Genomic DNA, 15,692 nt, shown 5'->3' on the forward strand with positions numbered 1-15,692 from the left:
TATACCTATATACGAGTAAACCTAAAATAAAATCACACCAATGAATTATAAATGTAATTTACTAAGTAAAAATTATTTGAAGATTGTTATTATTAATAGATAAACTGTAAAAATTAAAATCTTTCTTTAATGAAATGGTTCCAATTGATTTTCATAATAAACTTAATATCATGAATTGCTAAAATTTCAAGTTTTTGATTCTTTCGGCAAAACCAGCTAAGTAGCGATACCACTATGTTAGGGATCATCAGCAAAACTTATTTTGGTATAGTAGTAGATGATCAAGGTAGGGATGGGCATATTGTTGCATTTACCAGCTATTGGCAACAGGAATTTTAGATGCTATAATACCTCAATTTCATTTCAAATTTCGTGTTTCTCAAAAATTTAATTTAATATTGCTAACTACGTATAATTTTGTTTAAAGACTGTTCATTTTTTTGTTTAATTCGCATGCATTAAAATAGTTATTATTATGTGGGTTTTTTTTCATCTTGCGTTAAGTTCATGGACCCTACCCGATAGCGACGAGCCAGAGCCGGAAAAGAAAAGCATGCGAGAACTTAACCAACTAATTTTTGAAAAGAATACATTTCTTTTGGTTATATGCTACATGTTTCAACATAAATAGTAAGATTAGATTTCATTGATTTCAATTCATAACATTTATAATTAATTTCTTAGATAGTATGATTTTTTTCATATTTTTTGTTTTCAAATAAAATCTAGGAAGCTTGAAAAAAAATATTTAAATTTCCAATGTACAATTTAATAATATTTATGAACATGTTCTTATTCTGAATGAAAAAAAGTTAGGGAAAAAAAGTCATGTTCGATTAATAATATTTATTAAAAAATTCACTCCAATTACATACGAATTTATTTTTTTTGTACAAGTTTATAATTTTAAAAATTTAAGGCCTTATTCATAATCAATTTATTACAATTTTATAGCACATGTTTTCTATACACAGAGAAAACAGATTCGTGATAGCAACCGAATTTGTTGCCAATCGAATGATTCTACCTTAGTGACCGAATTTCACAGTTGTGGCTATAGAATTTTAAAAGGGGTAACAAAAGTTTGGTTGCTTTAATCGAAATTCTTCTTTGTCAACTTTCTTTCTGTTGATAGAACCGACAAATTCTATATGTACAACCAAATCATTCGATTGGCAACAAATTCGGTTGCTATCACGAATCTGTATTCTCTGTGTAGAAATTTGTTTTCCGTATATCCTAATAACCCATTGTCTTCAGGCACTCAGGCTTTTATATTTATCCATGCATAATGATAGGGTTTGAATAATAAACATAGACGAATATGGTATATAACTGGTCAATAACAGCCTTAAAGCTTTTACAATGCACAATCGCCATTGAGATCAGGAGTCGACTGATCAGGCTCATGTGTTTCTTTATGGCACATGACCATGGAGAAATACTAAAATTAAAATCTATACAGATCAGAACGCACACCATACTGTCTGAGATAACTCTGACATTAACCAAGCAAGTGAGCCGCTTTTCAACTTTATAATTGAAAACAAACTAATATGGATAATTAACCCATTTATCTATATTATTAAACTTTGAAAATTTAAAAAATTGAAAGCCGTTGTTATTCTTAAATTATCCTAATCCATTTTCACAAGCTAAATTTTCTGAATGTCTAGCTTCTTCTCTTTATTTAGTAAATACATTATTATTCAATCGAACAAGTGAATTAAAAAAAAAATAAAAGTAATTATTTATTTATCATCAATCACACTGTGCGTTGTTAACAATATATTTTTACTTTGTTACTTATTTGTTTCGTTTTATTCGAAAAAAATTGCAATAAACATTTCATTCATAATTTGATGGCCCTTGTAGTATTCATTTTTAAATACATTCGAACAAACAGCCATATCGAAAGACATTCATTTGTAGTTTTTGCATATGACATGTTGTGTTTCATGCTGTGTTTTGTAAATTAATAGTTTTTTCATACATTTTATTTTATTTATGTATGTATGTCGACATTTTTGTTTGTATTGATACTTTATTTTTGTAATTTCTCCCTTTGTTTACAAACATCATTTTTGTATCCATTTATATGTATAAAATTGTTGTTAATTGCAGAATAATATACAAGGGTCCTTAAAAATGTAATTTTGAATGTAGCAAATGTAATTCAAAATGTATTTAATGCTATTTTTTAAGTGTTTTTCTTTCTTTGAGAGATTTAAATGAAAATAATTTTTAGGAGTAATAATGTTACTTAAACAATATCTTTCGAATTAATAAAACCAATGAAAAATAAGAATTATTTAACACATGCAACTTTCTAATTCAATAAGTGATTCCTATTTGAAGATATAAATCAGCTCTATAAATTTACTTGATTACTAACAAAAAATAGCTTGATTTCATAAATTAATTGCTTAAGCTTTTCCCAGAAAAATATTAAAACAATAAATTACTAAATATAAACTTAAAGGGTCATTAAAATCCTATATATCTTTTCAATTTTCTATTAATGTGAAAATAATATCATTTCAAATGAAAATGAAAATGGGAAGAAAAAATCACGAAATACAAAAACCACTTTAGCACACAATAACAATAAATTTTCTAATGTTTTTCTTTTCCATGGAAAAACAAGCAATTGGAAAAGTTATTTCCAGCTAAACAGATACAAATCGAAGTTTTGGTAGCGAGAAAAGTAATAAAAACCCTTTGTTTCTCCCCTTTCTTCTCACTTATTTGTGTACTTGAGACAAAAGGCAAGCAATTATTTACAAATAAATTAAAGTTAATAGTAATGAAAGAAAGCCATTGAAAATAAATCTTAATGAAAATTCTCACAATCAAATTAACACTTGACTAAATGCACTTCAATGCGCTCATTTATGTAATCAATACAAACTGCAAGGGGAAAGTAATAGTAAAAACCACTTGAGATATTTGTATTCGTTTTGAAAATATTTAGATTGAGTCTCATTGTCATGTGTGTGAGAGAATTAGATAAAGAGTTATTGTCATTATTTCACAAGTTGGCAGTTTACAAGCAACATTAATTATGTTCAGGCATGTCACAATGTTCGTCAACACTTATCAAAGCCTAACTCTATATGTACTTTGCTTATGATGAGAAGTGATGAATCTCTAAAATTTAGCAAGTATGTTATTAAATGAGAATTTACAAAAGTCTATAATTGATTGAGAAACTTCACTTAAGAAAATTGTAAATAAATTTCTCGAAATAGCGTAATGCAATTCAAAAGAACTGATGTTTCACAATAATGTTCAAAATTGTGTACTTTTTTCACAAATATTATTAAATGTGCTTTTATGAAACACTATATACATTTACAAGGTATACACAAAAATCATATAAAATACTACTAAATTTATATACATATATATTAGAGTGACAGCCGATTTTTTTTTTTTTAGATTTCAAAGAGTGCCGGGTGGAATATTGTGACACTAGGCCTAAATGTTAAGTGCTGAAAATTTGAGCCAAATCGGGCAACGATTTCTGGACGCGCATCGAGGTCAAAGTTCAGATATATGCAAAATTTTACTGTTAATATGGAATAAATAGGTGAAACTCGTTAATTTTCTGCATTGTTTTCTAGAAATATGTAGATTTATTTATATTAATGAACATTACATTAAAAAAAAAGTTTTGGAATTTAACCCTGTATCTCCTTTGGTTCAAAATGACCCAAAAACTGTATTATCGCCAAAATTAGAGAAAAATGCAAATTTTTAAGTTTTTGAAAAAATTTAGCTACTAAATAAATATTTTTGCAATTGAATGCAAAAGAATCGAAATATGTACGTAATTATCGTTGTAATGAGATATAAATGACAAAATTTGATTAAAAAATTTTGGAGTTATTACAAATTCGCCAGACCATTAACGTGTTTCAGGCCACTTGAACAAAAAATTTAGAAAAAAAATTAAGAAATTTCGAGAAAAATTAAAATAAAAGCTCATTTTTACTTAAAATATGTCCATATTTACTAGTATATGAGTTTTTGTATTCGTAGGATACCGGTAATCTATTCGCAGGTATGGCCAAAAAAAATATTTTTTTTTAACGGCTGTTTCAAAACTCCATTTTCAAATTTTTAAAAATTTTGTTAAACAAATTTCAGATTTTTTCGATCATCACATTGGGGTTTATTGAGATCAAAATAGGGAATAAAAATATGAAAAAATTATGTCAATACCTCTTACAGTTTTTCCGTACCTGCGATTTAGATTTTGCGTTTTTCAAGAAAAACTAATTTTTTGTCCATATTTAGGCGAATGAGTCCAATTTCCTTACTGTTATAAATTTTAAGTAAAACCTATTCATAATATTATAGTCCTTGTAATTTTAAATATGTTCTGAAAGTTTTACTAAAATCGGAAAACGATAACCTTTGAATCGCGAAGGTCAAAAGTCAAATTTTTCAATATTTGGAATTTCTAATGAAAAGATAGCGAAATGTTATATATTTTTGGGCCGATTTTCATGAAACTTGAGGAAAATATATATTGGGGTCTAGCATTTACAACAACAGTGCAAAAATGAATTTTAACCTTTAAGAGGACTTGGGGTCAAAATAGTTGTGTTTTTCGTGATTTTAAAAGTTGAGGGTAATTTGGACCCCAAGTGCTGCTAAGGGTTAATTTAAATTTTTGTGCTGTTATTTTAAATTCTGGACTTTATGTTATATTTTCCTTAAGTTGCATTAAAATCGGACCAAAAATATATAACATTTCGCTATCTTTTCATTAGAAATTCCAAATATTGAAAAATTTTACTTTTGACCTTCGCGATTCAAAGGTTATCGTTTTCCGATTTTAGTAAAACTTTCAGAACATATTTAAAATAACAAGGACTATAATATTATGAATAGGTTTTACTTAAAATTTATAACAGTAAGGAAATTGGACTCATTCGCCTAAATATGTACAAAAAAATATTTTTTCTTGAAAAACGCAAAATTTAAATCGCAGGTACGGAAAAACTGTAAGAGGTATTGACATAATTTTTTCATATTTTTATTCCCTATTTTGATCTCAATAAACCCCAATGTGATGATCGAAAAAATCTGAAATTTGTTTAACAAAATTTTTAAAAATTTGAAAATGGAGTTTTGAAACAGCCGTTAAAAAAATTATTTTTTTTGGCCATACCTGCGAACAGGTTAACGGTATCCTACGAAGACAAAAACTCATATACAAGTAAATATGGACATATTTTAAGTAAAAGTGAGCTTTTATTTTAATTTTTCTCGAAATTTCTTGATTTTTTTTCTAAATTTTTTGTTCAAGTGGCCTGAAACACGTTAATGGTCTGGCGAATTTGTAATAACTCCAAAATTTTTTAATCAAATTTTGTCATTTATATCTCATTACAACGATAATTACGTACATATTTCGATTCTTTTGCATTCAATTGCAAAAATATTTATTTAGTAGCAAAATTTTTTCAAAAACTGAAAAATTTGCATTTTTCTCTAATTTTGGCGATAATACAGTTTTTGGGTCATTTTGAACCAAAGAAGATACAGGGTTAATTTCCAAAACTTTTTTTTAATGTAATATTCATTAATATAAATAAATCTACATATTTCTAGAAAACAATGCAGAAAGTTAACGAGTTTCACCTATTTATTCCATATTAACAGTAAAATTTTGCATATATCTGAACTTTGACCTCGATGCGCGTCCAGAAATCGTTGCCCGATTTGGCTTAAATTTTCAGCACTTAACATTTAGGCCTAGTGTCACAATATTCCACCCGGCACTCTTCAAAATTTTAACAAAAATTTTTTTCCATACAACTGATTGTCACTCTAATATATATAAGTATATAATAACAATCAGATTTAGTTACATCCCAATAAGCATTTGTACTGGAACTCAAGTTGAAAGCAAGTGTAATTCAAGCCTTGAATTATAGTCAAGCAATTGAATTGCAATTGTAATTGTATTACACTGTATTTCAATAGCATTCTCCAGTAAAAAAAGAAACATAAATTCAAGCCATTTATTTTTAGTTTGAAAAATACATTTGGATTCAAGCCAAATTCCAACAAAATGTTCAAGTGCTTAAATTTTTGATGATATGGTGCTTATTGGGATATATATGAAGTAGGGTGGCCCTTTAGGTCCATTATAAATCGATCCTCACAAAAGTTGGTAGAAAAATTTAGGTTCATATAACATTTCTTAATACCAAATATCATTACGATATTAACCCCCTGTCTATACTTGACAAATATTTATCATAACAATTAATGACGTTTGTTGTCAAGACAAAGTTGTCTTAGCCAAAGCACTAACAATTTTGTCATAACGAAGCAATAATACCAATAAATGGAGACTATACCTAATAATTTTTTATCTTGACAACCATTCTGAAGTTAATCATGATAAAAATTTATCAGGTATAGACAGGGGGTAATTCTTATAAGATAATTGAGAAAGTTTTAGTCATTTTTTTAGGGGGACCTTGTATGGAGACAAGGGACAAATGTTGTCCGATTTTCGACATACTTTACAGTATAATTTCAAGGTATATACTTATGGTTGCTCAAATAGTATTCCGGGCGGATATTTGTGTGGCAGCTAGGTGAAATTATGGACCGATATTGCCCATTTGCAATACTACACAGACCTTATCAACAGATAGTATTACAGCTAGCTAAATCCTTTCGTTAGCACCCTATCGTTTTTTTCAATAGACAGATCGACGGACGAACATAGCGCGATCGGCTTAGAATTTCATAAGAACCCACGATGTATATACTTTTGTGGGTTTACGATATATATTTTAATGTGTAACAAACGGGATGAGAAATATAGCTCCGTCTTTTTTTTGGTAAAAAATCAAAATAAGGGCCATTCTAATATACAGTAAACATTAATATATTTCTGCTTTACATATTGTTAATATGAAATCAATGACTGCATTCAATATCAAACTATAGTCTTTTATGACACACCCAAAGATTGACACTTTAAGTGTCAATGAAATGTCAACACTTTTGAAGTACTTTCTCAGCACAACTCTTTTGAGCTGCAGTCATATAAATTTGATGCAGTAATCATGCGTATCTATTTCTATATCCACTCCTAAGTACTTATTTTACATAGTTACTTATACAAACACTCAAGTGTTCTGTATTATATTATATTAAGTGATACAAAAATAACAACTACAACAACATTATATCGACAGCCTTTTATTATATGTTGACAGCCGAATTAGCCCTTAAGTGGTTGCATTTAAAATTTAATGTTTCTTTCCTCTTTCAGTATTAGGCGCCTTCCGTTCTTCAAAATAATTTTTAAATCAAACGCATACACTGGCACATATACACTCACACACTAAGTAGGAATATGATGCATGTTCTTCGCTGTTTACGTATGAAGTTTGTAGCAAATGAAGCACAGTGGAGAGGAAGTAAAAAAAAATAAATATTAGTTTAAATATGCAAAATGCTTTAAATATTCTTTTGTTGAAATGTCCGGATGTAATTTGATCAAATTTATGAAATAGTCAAGAGATGTTAACAGTTTCTCAATACTTATGGACAAAGATAAAAAGGATAGCAAAATGTAAAATATATATGTATTTATGTATATTAAAACGCTATTTTGCAAAAATGTCACTAAATTATTTTGTGACATTTTTTTAGAAATGAACAAACTTGTTAGTTTTTAATTTTTGATAAAATTCAAGATTGTGTTGTCAAATTTTAGATTTTTTCATAAACAATTTAATTTCCTGATATTAAGGACATTTTTTAAATTACAATAATATTTTTTAATTACTTGGGACAATTTTCTCCAACTGTTTTTTTTTTGTTGCAAAAATTGTGTTTTTGTGTTTTTTATAAAAATAGTGATATTTTCCAATGCGAAAAAACAAACACGATGGATTATCAAAATACTCTTTCAATAATCATATTTAGCAGACAAAAATACTGCAAGTCTCATTGCATTGTTTTGTTTGTGAGGACCATGGCATTCCAAAAACTTCTCCTCTTGCATGGCTTTAAGAAGGCCTACACAAAAACTCATTTGAAAACATATTTACAAAAAGTGTGCAATTCAAATTTTATACATTTCCCAAAAGAAGACACAATTTCCTATACTTTGATATAAAATTCTAAAAGTGGGATTTTTATTTTATTTCCGGCAATATTTACCAAAACAAAAGAGTACCGAAAAATTTCCTTTGCTAAATAATTCAGAATACTTATATTATTATTAATTTATATTATTATTAAATCAATAATAGCTTAACGACTCTGATCCTTGAAGTAACAACAAATTTTAATTTTATATATTTTATTTAAATTATTCGTATAACTATGTATTTAAATTCCATAAGTAGTAAAATTTTTGAGATCGGACCAAAACCAGTCTCCATTTTGGGATCTTGTGATCAATATTCTATAAAATCCAAATATAAAACTTTAACTCAACTATAAGCATAGTTGTCAAACCGGGTTTCGAGTTATACGACAAACCGGATTTTTGTTTTGAATTATTTGACAAATTCCGTTTGTAATTTCTACATTTTACATTTGCGACCCCACAAAGTATATATATTCTGGATCTTTATAGATAGCGAAGTCTATATAGCCATGTCCATCTGTCAACTTTCAATCAACTTTCCGTAGCCCCCAAATAACATACAAACATGATTGATAGATCAATATAACGGGAATTCTTTCGGCTCAGTTGCCATTTAAAATCGATAAAATAAGGAAAAAACCGGGACAACCTCGATTTTTGGCCTATTTTTTATCTATATCTGGATTAATAAGTCATTAATATAGACAATATATAATGATAGATATTTCAAGGTCCATTACAAGGCTGTAATAATTTGGACCTACAAAGGATGAAATTTTTTTGAAATTTTAAAAAAAAAATTTGATTACCTAAAAATATTTAAAATTTGTATTATGAAGTATAATTTGGTAAAGGGTATATAAGATTCGGCACCGCCGAATATAGTTTTTTATTTATATTAAGATTTTATGCGATCATTACCGATAACACACTGTTCTGCTAAATTTGTGTTGTCGTTTCATGTTGAATGAAATTAACATGTTTACTTCAAGACGAAATTATTTACAGGTACTGCCAATTCTACAACAAATACAATTCTACCAAAAACTAGCCATCAAACAGCTAACAAAATAACTGAAGCTCAGCTCAGTTTAACATTAAAAGAAGTTACAAATCCATAATCCACAAAGAACTAATATTGGAACAACTATCGACTTAAAACAAAATTTTGATTATTTGGACAAATTTTCAAAAAGATCAAATAAATAAAATGTTTGATGCAATGCAATTTTAACAGTTCATCCCACTTCAACTATATGTGATCAAGTTTTATCTGTTTCTTCTTTAAAAAAAAATAAATTAGGAATTGTATGGCCTCATATCATTTAAACTGTACTCTCTCTTGCAATATCATTTTAAAAAATACAGCTAACTATTAGTATTATATAAAATTATGTATTAATATACATATTTTCTTTTGATTTCAAATTCTGTGTAATTTGTATGTCAAAAATGCTGAATACGTGAATTTAAGTTATATGTTAAATTAATTTTTAAAAGACTGAACGATTTTTTAATTTTTTTTAGTAAAAATAAATAATTTAAACTTAATTTATACCTCAATTCTTATTCAAACTGGTTTTTGATAGAAAAACCCGAAAACCTGGTTTTTTCGAATAATTCAAAAACTGTTTTTTTTGTATGTATATGCGGAATATGTGATAAGTCTAAATATAAGTAAGTAAGTTTTATTAACATCGGACTATCCGGACGAAGAAGCTATAGATTTAAGAAAATGGACAAATTATTTCAGAATTTCAAAATAGCAACATATAAAATTCAGATCATAACAGTCAGTTATTAATGAGGTTACGGTTACCTTTTAAACTGGCAATATATTATGTCGGGGTACATTGATGTCAAAAATAAATAGATGTAATATGAACAAAAAAATTAATGGTTTCGACTTGTGTTGAAATACTAACGTCTTGATTTTCAGTCAAACACATTAGATAGCTTTGCTAAATGCAAAAGTTCATTACCAAAATATAAGTATCTACTCTACTAAATAAAAAACTAGTTGCCATTAACAAAATTCACAAAATAGTTAACACCCAGCTTAGCAGTCTAGTTTATAATAGTTACGAGCTGTAAAAGCGTTTCTTCACACAAGGTGGTAAAATTTTACAACTGGTTGGCCAGCAAAAGAACTTCCTGAAAGCTAAGATTCTTCTCTAAAATTTTAAAATTAAATTTGTAACTAACAATTTCTCTCATCAACCCCAATGTGCTGTGTGTTGTTAGTGTAAATTTGTATAATTCCTTACATTTTCATTTTATTATTTCCGCTTGTTGTGTCGCTGCGGTCTCTGCGTACAAGTACGTAAATGTTGTCTAGTGTTGGGTTGTCTGTGTGCCTAAATGCGAGTAGGAACAAAACAGCAACAACAACTACTAGTTCTTGTATTTTGATTTGAAATGGGTTCTTAAAGCGCGATTACATTAGCACTAATGTTTGGCTTAGTGACAGAGTATTAGTGCAAATACTCATTCTATTTATGCAGTCTATGTATAGTGTTGCCTGCTAAATAATGCGGTAGAAATAGTAGTAGTTGTAGGAGCAAGAGTGTGTGCATCCTTGTAGTATAAAATGAGTGTTTCATTGTAGTGGCTGTTGTTGATGCCACTGTTATCGCTGTTTAATTGCTTAAAATCGTCAACAGCAACAAGGATGGCGACAATATTGTCATTAGGGGTTTGAACTATACAACAAACATACACAATTTTTTTTTTCATTCAACAAAAGCAACAAATTGCAAGATTCTGTTGGGTATTTTTCTACGTTAAAGACTACTTTGCGTTAGTTATATTTATTGTTGGTGGGAAGTGTTTGGGTATTTAACCAATTAATATTGAGGCCATTAAAACACAATTAGGATGAATATTAGCCAATGGTAATCGTGGATTAAGATTATTCTGGTTTGTAATCAGTTTTTGACTAATTAAATAAGTCTAGATTTGGAAGAGAATTTATGAAAGAGTATTTCTGAATAAAAAAAAAATATTTCTATTTTTACAATAACATTAATTTGGAAGGACCAATTTATTAGGGATTTCAAATCGTTTTTAATCGTAATTTCAATATTACCAAAAATAACAATAGACTGAATCTTATGACAACATCGTACATGTATCCTAGGATACACTACAGCAGACCGTTTAACGAAACTAATACAAAATAACAATAGACTAGATCTAATGGCAACATCCTACATGGCGGCGCACGATACTCCAATAAATTGGACAGTGCAATCTTACATGGGAAATACGTGAAAATAACTGCAACAAATTGTATAAGCTGGGGATGCTCTGTTGAAGCCAAATGCTCCCAAGAGGGATAATGGAGAAAAAAGTAAAGGTAACACAGAATATGAAAAAGTTAAATCAAAAGACCGACAATTGCTTAGAAGCCTTATGAAAAATAGTAATATTTTTTAATAATTCTTCCGCAAGAAAAAAAAAATGTCAATTTACTCCAACTAAAATTTTCCATCCACAAGAGAAAAATTCGAAAAATCCACACATTAAAACTATAACCTATTAAAAAAAAATAATGTATTCCCAAAAATAAATATTAATAATAATATGATTACTTTGGATCATATGATTTCATTTGATCATCATAATATCATTATTTTGGGACATATATGATTACTTCAGAAAATATTATGATCATGTGTGACAATGATATTACGACTATATTTGATCATAATAACACATTTTATGCTACTAATAATGATCATAATATGTTTGGGCTACAATCATAAATCTTCTCATAAAATATCTCTGCGTGCACCACGATGTAAATATCACTTGCTACTAATATGTATGGAAAAATCAAACTGCTGGATTTTGTGTATATTTAATACATATTTAATCACAGCCCCCATTTTAGGTCCACTTCCAAAAATCAAAATAAAAGTTCTAAATTCGGTATCTAAATTTCTAAATTCGATAGGTTATAGCTCACATATAACCCCCACATCCAAAAATACATTATCATGCATAAATATCGATACTGATACATAATTTAACACACCTTTGTTTCGAGTATGCATATACCGTAATACTCGATTTTGTGACTATCGATCCGTAATTATACATAGCTCCAATATAAGGCCCACATCTGAAAAATACATTATTCTCTAGCAATGTGAAATTTAAAACTGATATTTAATAGTAATAGAAAATATAAAACTAACCAAATCGGTTAAACCAGATTAATCTAATTATACGAAACGCACAACAATCGGTGCCTATATTATATTAGTGGTTTGTAATAAGCCGAATATAATATTATTAATCTTTTTAATTGTAATCGCAAAATACTTATATTTAATAAATATGATAAAAATAGAAACATGTTAAATAAATCTAATATTTAAATTTTAATTTAATGGATTTTTTATCTACTTACTACTTATGGCGTTTTTATTGGAAATTTATTTTTATACCCTACACAACCATAGTGGGGAGGGTATTATAAGTTTGTGCAGATATTTGTAACGCCCAAAAATAATAGTCTAACACCCACCTTAAATTATACCGATCGACACAGAATTTTGAGTCGCTGTAGCCTATTGAAACTGGAAAATAAATTACTTCGGAAAATAAATTACTGAAATTTTAAAAGAAAAATAGTTTTGCTCCTTTATTTAGTGTAGGATATTAGATGGCCGGGCTTGACTTTCTTAATTGTTTAAATTAAATATAAGCTGTACCAATGATGCATTTTTAGTAGTGAAACGAAGGATATAAATGTCGTGTCACTTAACTGAATAATGCTGTAAAAGTTTTTAATAACCCTAGATCTTAAACAATTCGACCTATTACTTATAATTTTACTAGTACTACTTTAGCATTACATGCTGAGCTAGATGACTTAGTACTTATATCCAACAAATTAAAAATTTCACCTATCAATAAACGAAATTCATTGTTGCCAAAAAGTTTTCAATTTTCGTAATTGAAAACCCATAAAATTATAATTGCATTTGCTGCATGTTTTAAGCTTAAAAGCTTTTAATACAATTATTCTACAATAATTTTATATGTATTAATAGAGTACTTACCATTACAAGCGATTATAATAAAAATTAATCCAATAATAAATAAATTACAATGACTGTATGAACTGTACGATGCTGTTCTTTGTAACTGTTGTTGATGATAGGAGCCGCAGGTTGAATTGTGGTTGCTAGATGTTGTTGAGGCAGAAGTTTTTCTTTTAACATGAGACATCATGATGTTGCTTTCACTGGGGCAGGTAAAACACTGGCAGTTGTTGTCTGTTGAGTTTGAAATACAAGTTTTCAGAAAATAGAGATTTTGAACAAACATTTTGAGTATGTGTTTAATAGATTTTGATAAACTTTTATTGAAATCAATTGATTTTTTACAGTTTATATTTTTATTTTTAAAACACTTTGCTTTCACTTCAAATTAAAATCCATATTTGTTTATAAATATAAAACGTTGTTTTTTCCTCTTATTATTATCATTATTATTAGTATGGCATCATAATGTTTACACTCTTAAACATTCATCCATATGACGGGCACAAAAAAGTACTAAAATATAAATTGAAAAATCGCAAATTGATATTTTATGACAGCATTATGGCAGCCGGCAATAGAAACAGACGCAGCATCACCACCATCATCTCATAATACAAGTACAGTGTTTTTATTTACTTTATAAGTTGTATGATTTCTTGCAAAGTTTTCATACATATAGTCAGATAGATTTATTCCTATTTATTAAAAAAAAAAGACATGAAGAAAACACTACAAATGTTTTGCTTAAGTTCACACTTGCATTCTTATGATATTCAATGATTTCGTCTTTATTATTTTTGTTCACTATGGTATTTGTTTTTTGTTCACTGTATTCTGTTGGGTATTAAAATAGAACGTCATTCACACACTGCTTCTGCAAAGAAATAATAAAAAAGAGCCAATCAGTTTATCATGCAGATACTCAGAGTTATAAAGGAGTTTAGCCTACATTATTTGACTTTTCAATGGTCCATAGATGACTTAACGATTTTTGCCTTAAATTTTACGATTTCTTTAAAGAGAAATTTTGTACTAATATACAATCATACTTTTATTATTTTATCTAATGCCGATTTCATATCTGACACAAAATGTTGCCCACATACTTTGTACCATTTATTAAAGTTTACTCTTACCCGCATCACAAAAGTCATTGCCATTTATGCAATTTTCTTTTATGTAGCTTCTTAATATTCTTAAACTATACTTTTTGCTTCCATTTTAACACTTTTAATCAAAAACAAGTAAGAAAGTATGGTCGGTCAAGCCCGACCATATAATACCCTACACCAAGTAAATGAGTAAAAATATTTTTCTTTTAAAATTTCAATAATTTATATTCATGAGTGATTTTCGGAAGTGGGCCTTATATGGGAGCTATGACTAATTATGGACCGATCACCTTGAAATTAGGTCGCGTGATTTATGTCTATATTAAATTTAACTATGTTGAATTTTGTGTGTATACCAGCATTTTTAAGCGATTTATGCACGTTAAAGTGATTTTCGGAAGCGGGTCTATATGGGAGCTATGACTAATTATGGACCGATCGTAACAAAATTTGGTGACATGAATTTTGTATATATAAAACTTATTTGGAGCGAAATTTGTGTAGATACATAGATAAATTAAACATTTATGACTTTGTATGGGGGCTAGGTGAAATAATGAACCGATTTCAGCCAGTTTCAATAGGCTTGGTCCTTGGGCCGAAAAAGTAATATGTACCAAATTTTATCGAAATATCTTCAAAATTGCGACCTGTACTCTGCGCACAAGGTTTACATGGACAGCCAGCCAGCCAACCAGACGGACGGACGGACGGACGGACATCGTTTAATCGACTCAGAAAGTGATTCTAAGTCGATCGGTATACTTTAAGGTGGGGGTTAGACTAATATTTTTGGGCGTTACAAACATCTGCACAAACGCATAATACCCTCCCCACTATGGTGGTGTAGGGTATAAATACAAAAACTATTTCATTAACACAAGCAAGCGTCAATTACAATAACAAGAACAGCTGTTTAAAAAGTGATGCTTTTCCAACACTTTCATATAGTTGAGGGTGAAAAATGTTGCATATTTTCGTGCTTTTATGGCAACCTTATTTGAAACTAACTCCTATACACTTACCAAACTGCATTTTTTCTGAAAAGAACACTAAGAAGGGAATTGTAGTTCTCTTGGTAATTTTCCAAGGTAGTAGAATGTCTCTAAGAACTTTTTGATTACTATTTTCAAGAGAAATATGTAATTAATTACACTACAACTAGTATCGTACATATATCAAAAAGAATATGAACAAAATGTTACAAAAAGGTTTCGTAAAAAGTTTATTTGAAATTCTGACATTTACTAGAACTTCAGCGAAATGTGATTTATTCAGTGATAATTTTGACAAATTAAATTGATCAAACTTTTTAATAAATGCATGCGTTGTTCTGTATAAGCAACTTATATCAATTTCGAACATATGACCAGTTACTTAATCTCC

General features: G+C 28.5%; 1 protein-coding gene across 1 annotated transcript in view; it reads right to left on the reverse strand.

The window, feature by feature from the left end:
• The window catches only part of LOC135952301 (uncharacterized), a 155,856-nt gene extending 142,478 nt beyond the window's left edge, over positions 1–13,378 (reverse strand). Inside the window, exon 1 of the mRNA XM_065502178.1 lies at positions 13,210–13,378. Coding sequence (XP_065358250.1) covers positions 13,210–13,378 — 169 coding nt within the window. The remainder of the gene's footprint in view (positions 1–13,209) is intronic.
• Between the last annotated feature and the right edge of the window lie 2,314 nt (positions 13,379–15,692).

The sequence above is a fragment of the Calliphora vicina genome, chromosome 1 (genome assembly GCF_958450345.1).
Source record: "Calliphora vicina chromosome 1, idCalVici1.1, whole genome shotgun sequence".
NCBI classification, from domain to species: domain Eukaryota; kingdom Metazoa; phylum Arthropoda; class Insecta; order Diptera; family Calliphoridae; genus Calliphora; species Calliphora vicina.